This window comes from Sciurus vulgaris, assembly GCF_902686455.1.
Source record: "Sciurus vulgaris genome assembly, contig: HiC_scaffold_630_arrow_ctg1, whole genome shotgun sequence".
NCBI classification, from domain to species: Eukaryota; Metazoa; Chordata; class Mammalia; order Rodentia; family Sciuridae; genus Sciurus; species Sciurus vulgaris.
The window spans coordinates 3,941-11,772 of NW_027632955.1; the positions used below are offsets into that span (position 1 = coordinate 3,941).

The 7,832-nt window shown below is 39.7% G+C and overlaps 1 protein-coding gene across 1 annotated transcript; it reads left to right on the forward strand.

The window, feature by feature from the left end:
* The first annotated feature begins 3,761 nt into the window (after positions 1 to 3,761).
* On the forward strand, positions 3,762 to 5,355 carry LOC306652134 (ubiquitin-conjugating enzyme E2 Q2-like). The gene has a single exon (XM_079125180.1). It carries the CDS (start codon positions 3,889 to 3,891, stop codon positions 5,020 to 5,022), a length of 1,134 nt encoding a protein of 377 aa, XP_078981306.1. The 5' UTR covers positions 3,762 to 3,888; the 3' UTR covers positions 5,023 to 5,355.
* Positions 5,356 to 7,832: the final 2,477 nt, after the last annotated feature.

Below are 7,832 nucleotides of genomic sequence, written 5' to 3' on the forward strand. Positions count from 1 at the left end.
GTTTTCATAGATTGGTAAATAAAAGGGTTTAAACTTGCTTTGTGTCACCACTAAACTAAAACCAAGGTTACGAAGAGTTATGTCCTAACAAGTGCAATTCTGTATACAAAGGGCCCCAAAAGTTTCAACTGTGTTTCAATTAGAGTACTATAAACAACAAAATATTTAATCTTAATAGAGTAATTTATCTAAATTCAGAAATTTCATAAGAGTTGTTTCAGAATGTGAACAAAAAGGGGTCAACAAATAGGAAAGAGAAAATCAAAGGTTCTGGGTATGGAAATATATTTAGTAAAAGGAAAAAGGAAATGTTTCTGGGTAAGAAAGTGCTTGTGTGATGAAATACATGAAGGTCTAAGTAAGTGCTAAGAAAGTCTGTGTAAGTAAAGGGCAAGTCTAAACAAGTTTGCGTGTAACTAAGTTGGTTGTATGTGTGTGAGACACCTAAAGCTATGACACCTAAAGCTATTAAGGTTTTCCTAAGGTGAAATATTAATGTTCTAATATAAACCAAAGTTTAATCTATATGGTAAAATGACAAGGATTTCTTAGAAACACTAATTTACTCTTAACTTTATGTCTATTAAGTTTCATTCTTTGGAACAATTAGTCTTAAAAATTAGGGGTTTATACAATTATGGTTAAACAACTGTTAGATTATTGTATTATGTTACAGAGTCTACATTTTTCTTTAAAAACTAAATTTGGTAAGATAAAAGTGTCAAGGTAATTGTGAAATGGTCAGGACTTGTATATTAAATGTGTTCATATTTTTCAGGTACACAAGTTTTTAAAGCAGGGAATTTTATAAAGCTGCTATTCTCCAGATTAAACTTGTCTGTAATGGTAATTTTAAACTTATAAAGAGTAAATTTTATTGGGAATTAATTTCTATCATTTAATGTTCTATTATAGGACCTGATATCAATAGGGTATGTGTAAAATTTGTTACTTTTTACACTGAGATAAAGAATTTCAAATGTAAATGTATTTCTAAACATTAGAGTCTGACTTGTTTAAAGGTTAATATTATGAAACATGAAAACATTTTGCCACTTTATCTCACAAAAGGAAAGTTAAAAGCTCTCTCAGGCCTTCTTTAATTCATGTTTTAGATATAATGTTAAATTGTTTTAACTAGTGTTCATATAGACTCAGGAAACAATATATATAAACTTATTAAAATGACATTTAAGAAAGAAGGAAAGATCAACATCAGAATTAGAACACTTAAGATCTGTAAAGAGCCACGCCTTACCTGAGATAAGGCTCTGCCTCCCACCTCACTGTGTGTAGAATGGCTCCAAAATAAGCCACACTTCAGCTTATTTAAAGTTATAGTCAAAAGATTGGTTCTTGTTTTAAAAGTAGTGTGATCTCAAGTAGGGAATATAATGTTTTTCTCAGTCAAAATTCAAGATAGCTATTATACAAACAAAATATATTTTTACTCTTGCTAATTTCATTTAGTAAAACTGTTACCTGTTAATATTTTGCAGAAGTAGCTGCTTCAAGAACACACAACCTAGGTAACTTGTGATAATAAGCCATCACCTATAGAACAGATAGTGGTAACTTCCAGTACTAATACAGACTCCAGTTAGATAAAAGGGTAAATAACTGTAAAGTTATAGACACTGAAGTTGAAGCCCAGTACTCTTACTTTATGACTGGTGAGACTGGCTTGCTGGATAATTAAGATCAAACTTAGAGATTGGAGTTAAATCAGAGGTCAAGAAAAGTCCATATTTGGGTTTTGCCCTCAATGTCAGCCTGAACCCAGGGAATAAGAGAACTTCTCTAAGGAGCATTGCAACTCTGGGTCACACAACCTCCTGATCAAGGAGATTGTTGAGACTAGAGGATGAAAAATCACCCAGTGCATCTGCTGCAGAGGAGGGTCATGGAAAAGGGGAAACATCCCTTGATGCTTTCAAAGGAAGTCACCTCATCAAGAGACCCTGCCTAACCAAAGTCACTGGTGGAACCAGGAAGCCGCTCTTAAGTTCTGTATGAGTGATCCCTGTGGGAACTCAGCTGACTCTTCAACAAGACAGGAACCACGTCAATTTGACCAGCTTGATCTTAGATACCCAGCAAAACAGTTAAAACCAAAATATAGCCATTCTTGGGCATTTAAAGGAAATAATAGTTAAATGTAACTTAAGATGTACACTTGTACTAGCCCACTAGAATAAAGACTGGAAGCTACAAATGAAAGATTCTTCAGCAAATGTGCCTGATAACTATCAAGAGAAACCGCCAGAGTCAGAAGTTGTAGTCAGTTTAAGACCTTCCTAAGCTACACAGGTATGATTATCTAGCCCTAAGTAACAGAAGTATAGAGATCTCTACTAAACACAGGTTATACCAATAAAGGGATATTTTACAAAATCAGGTGACATTAAGTAGCTTAACTATATTTTCTGGGGACATCAATGACATTAAGGGTTAAATATCGTGTTTACATTCCTGACAACCTGGAAAATGTTAAAGTCCCCAAATAAAGGCCTTGTCCTCTCCAGCCTTTGCTAGGCCTAGTTATGGGAACAATTTCTCAGTTCTTCCACCTTCTGGTAAGAGATTGACTTCTGCCATTTTCATGATACTCAGTGGCATGTTTCAGATGCTACAACATTTACTTTGTACTCCTCATTTCAGTACTCATGTCTTTTTGTTCTATCATAGAAGCACCCACCCCCAGATGACTTTACAACCTGCTCTTCCCCAACCAGACTTCTACCTTGGACCCCTCGATTGACCTGATTTTTAGAAAAGGAACTCCAAGCTGCTTGCCCCACGCCATCCACTTCCAGCTCGAAGAAGCCAGAGCGGTCATCGACCTCCTTCCCCAGCAGCATGGAGTTCCTAAGATTAGAGGGGGGAATGAAGCCAGAATTGGGAACAGGTAGTTAGTGTAGAAATAGGGGATCGGGTCAAATCGAGGAAATGGAGGCCATAAAATCATCTGCCTCTGGAAGTTGGAAACTGCCCCTGGAATGAATGGAATGTCAAGGATCTCCGGAGCCCATTGATTACCAAATTTACCTGCCTTTATCAAGGACTGCAAGCCAGGAACTGCTAATTAATGCCCCCTGGGCCCTTGCCTGCCTGAATCACCTTGGCCCTCCCCCTGCCCCTGGCTTTTCACTTAATGTAAAATCAGGCCTAGTCACGTAGGCAGGAAAGAGAGATAAGGGGAGGAGAGAACTGGAGAACAAAAGAGAATTTAACCTATAAAAGATGTAGGGTGCGCTCACTTCTTGGGACTTTAGAACATCAGCCATGGCCCCCTTCTCCCTGCCGGGAGAAGTCTGTATTATTAACTTTAAATAAAACCTGCTTAATATGCTTGACTTGGCGTGCTTCTCTAGTGTTCAATCTTCAACATTAGAAGGAGCAGAATTCGGCACCGGTAAACAGCGGTATCAATAGGAGGTTTGCACCCTCTGAAGAGTTTTTTTTCTTAATTTCTTTCAATCTCTTGGTACTAGGGATTTGAACCCCTGCCCTTGCACTTCCAAAGCCAGCACCCTATGGGATGAGTTCTATTGTCAACACAGGAACAGCTCCTTTCAGGTATATGACTTGATCCCCTCAGGTTCTGTTTCTGTGAAGTTCTATGCAGGAAAGCATCCCTAGAAAAAGCCAATCAGCGCTGGAGTCGGTTACAAAGGGAGCAGCCGCTCGGGCTGCCATACAGCTGCCCGCTGAGACCTCGCGCCCCTCGCCATTTTCCAGCCACGCTCCGATGCGGGTCGCGGCGGCGGGGAGAGGCGGAGCCACAAGAGCGCGGCCCGGGCCGGCCCCACGGGGCGGTCGCGGCCGTGACGGCGGCTCCGGGCCCAGCTCCCCTTCCGCACCCCTCCCGCCGGAGATGAGGGGAAGATGTCCGTGTCAGGGCTCAAGACCGAGCTGAAGTTCCTGGCGTCCATCTTCGACAAGAACCATGAGCGATTCCGCATCGTCAGCTGGAAGCTGGACGAACTGCACTGCCAGTTCCTGGTACCGCCGCTGGCGCTGCCGGGTAGCCCGCACTCACCGCAGCCGCTGCTCACACTCCACTGCAACATCACGGAATCTTACCCATCTTCTTCACCAATATGGTTTGTGGACTCCGATGACCCAACTCTGACATCGGTTCTGGAACGTCTAGAAGATACTAAGAACAACAATTCGCTTTGTCAGCAATTGAAGTGGTTGATATGTGAACTCTGCAGATTATATAACCTTCCTAAGCACCTGGATGTTGAGATGCTAGATCAACCACTACCCACGGGTCAGAATGGAATAACAGAAGAAGTGACTTCAGAAGAGGAGGAGGAAGAAGAGATGGTCGAAGATATAGAAGACTTGGATCATTATGAGATGAAGGAAGAAGAGCCTATTAGTGGGAAAAAGTCAGAGGATGAAGGAATTGAAAAAGAAAATTTGGCAATATTAGAGAAAATTAGGAAGACTCAAAGGCAAGACCATTTAAATGGTGCGGTGTCTGGGTCAGTGCAAGCTTCAGATAGACTTATGAAAGAGCTCAGGGACATATACAGATCACAGAGTTATAAAACAGGGATTTATTCAGTGGAACTCATAAATGACAGTTTATATGATTGGCATGTTAAACTGCAGAAGGTTGACCCTGATAGTCCGTTGCACAGTGATCTTCAGATCTTAAAAGAAAAAGAAGGCATAGAATACATTTTGCTTAACTTCTCTTTTAAGGATAACTTTCCCTTTGATCCTCCATTTGTTCCAGTGGTATTATCTGTTCTCTCAGGAGGGTATGTGTTGGGTGGAGGAGCATTATGTATGGAACTTCTCACAAAACAGGGCTGGAGCAGTGCCTATTCAATAGAATCGGTCATCATGCAAATAAATGCCACCTTAATCAAAGGCAAGGCCAGAGTGCAGTTTGGAGCAAATAAGAATCAATATAATCTAGCAAGAGCCCAACAGTTCTATAATTCCATTGTACAGATACATGAGAAAAATGGCTGGTACACTCCTCCAAAAGAAGATGGCTAAAATATGTTGACTCTCATATGTTTGGACCAATGTTGCTTTAAAGAAAATCTTCCCAACATGCAGATACAAGCTTTGAGTGCCCCTATAACAGCAGTACCAAAGATGTTAGCTAATAGATATTTTAGTGGATAATCTGTCAACTGACATCCAGTATAAGTTACAGCCATTTCATTTTGCTCACTTTAGTTATCTTGGATTGAGCAGTGGGGCCTTTACTGTATTTTCCTGATAAATACACTTACTGGCCACTCCTTATCTCTTTTTCTTGAAAAGTGAAATCTTTTAAGCAGGCAAGTCAGCATCAGGTTACTGCAGTTGCGATTTGGCAGTGACTTTCCTATGTTAAGTCCATGGGTTACAAGGATTTGCAAAATACTGTTCCATTTAGAGCCAATAAAAGTTTAATCAATGTTCAATATTGGTTTAGAAAATTTTAAGTCTTCTAAACCACAGCCGTTTTAAGGCCTAAAACAATTTTATGATGTTGCCAACGTAATGACAGGAAATTTACTCATTAAATTGTTAAACATTTTTTATGGCTATATGAAAATATGAACTGTTTCCTGAAGGTATGCTCTTACTTGAATTGTACTTTTTAGGCAAAGCAAAGTAAGGCAGTGCCACTTAAGGCTTGTGAGTAGTAATTTCCACTGGGGCAGCAGAGTCTTGCTGGGCTGAATCTGCTTCTTGTTGGTTCAATATTTCTTACGAAGAAGAGCCACAATATAGAGCTTGAAGTTATTTAAAATACTAAGTCATTTTACCTTTCCATTTTATTAATGGGATGTTGCAATTATTTGTAAACTAATAAACTTATAAAGTGATTGGCATGAAGACAGACTTCCTTGAGCAAAAAGCTATATAGTTAAGTACAAAAAGATACCTGATTTGGAGATTCTTAAAATTTTTGTTGTCATGAAAATGGTTTTTACAACCAAAAGACTAATAGGATCTCTTAATTCTTTTGTAAAATCTGACTCAAATCAATGTACTCTCCATTTTATTGCCTTACATGAATCAGTCCTGTTCGGTTGGTGAGAGATTTTTTTTTTAATAAACCCAAGTTTGATTTAAAAATAAATTCTAGTTATTAAGCACTTTTTAAAAGAAACCCAGAAGCACATTTTTTCTGCACAAACCAGTTTAAAAGTTCAAACGCATTTCTTATGCATTTGCTTTAAGATTTGGTTTTTAACTCTGTAAACCCTATTCAAGAGATTTGGCACTTATGCATTATTGTGTTTCTTTTGATTTTAATTTGGTTAGGATAGTAGATAAAGATTTTCTTTATCTTGCTCACTTGGTTACATTTATATAAAGCTCTGATTGCCAGTTGCTCAGATAACAAGTGACAAGGCAGAATTCTTTAAAGCATTAAAGTTCCTTAAGCCTAAGGCTAAATCTTGAATACATTATTGAATTCTTTAATATCCTGATAGCTAGCAGATTGACAGCTGCACATTTGGCATGCTTTGTTTTTTAAATAAAATTAAAAAAAAAAAGAAAAAAGAAAAAGCCAATCAAAGACTAAGAAATTCTTAATTCTCTTTTTCACAACAATCTTGCAAATAACATTTTTTGCCTCTCAAGACACACAGTCTAGGGGTGTGTCCTGAGGGAAAGAATTATCCCGTATATACTTAAGGAGGAAAATGGTTGTAGCTGATCCCTGAGCAGAAAATTAGATCAGTGATCCATGGAGGACAGGGCAAGAGGAGAGGCACGAATATGTGGCTATGAGAATATGCTCAGGTTGTTAGTATGAAAGAAGACTTTGAGGATCATTCGGCATTACATCCCCAGCCATTTAATTCACAATCTACTGGCACCTTCCTTGACCTTCCTTTATTTTTATTTTTCCTTTTGGCATTTTACTTTGGAAAATTCTAACCAGGAGTGTGCTGTGCAAAATGAACAAGCCAGAGCTGGTTCTGGATCTTGCCTATCATCTCAGGTAGGGGTGAGGTAGAGGAAGGTGTTTCTCCTGGGAAAGGCCAGTTTCCTTCAATGAGGGAATGCCTCATCAACTTAGCTAGATAATGTCAGAAAATATGAACAGGCGAAGGCAAGTGGGTGATGGTTCTTGGGGTCTGGTTTCCCATGACCCATATATGCTGGCAGAAAGGAAATATTCCTCATCCAATTTCAATCTTCCTCTCGATATATTTGTAGCTTTTACTCTCAAGATTGTTACAGTGAACGAAGGGCTGAAACTTTTACCCTCATCTCTCAATGATTCAGTTGCATTCAGTTACACTGAGGACAATGCCTCACTTGGTTACCAGTGCTCCTCTGACATGAGGGCAAAAATAGGAGACCTCCTCTATCCAAGTGCAAGGGGCAGGCATCAGATACATGGATTGTGAATGACTTGGGTATTCCAGTTTCCCCTTGGAGATCAGTTGGTGTCTCTCCCCCAAGGGTTTTTCTGAGCCTTGAGCAAAATGGAGTTTGAGGAGTGGCTCTGGAGATGTGGTGGTGCTCGCAGTGCAGATTCCACCTGAAGTCACAAAGGAAAGGCCTGACAGCATGAGGATGTCACTGTTCCCATGGCAACCAGAGAAGCTTTCACTCCTGGCTGGTTCAGACCAAGAGGGAAAACAAGCACCAACTCAGTTGTGATGGTCAGAGGGAAGAAGAAGCGAGTGAGTGCCAGGGAACTGAGGTTTTCCAAAATGTGATTTTAACCTCTTCAGCTAGGAAAGCACAGTCCGTGGTCTGTGGATCCCTCCAGGACCAGGTAGGACAAGGAACTCCTCTGAAGCCTGACAGCTCACACTAAACTTCAGGTACATTAGGTGTTGCTTTAC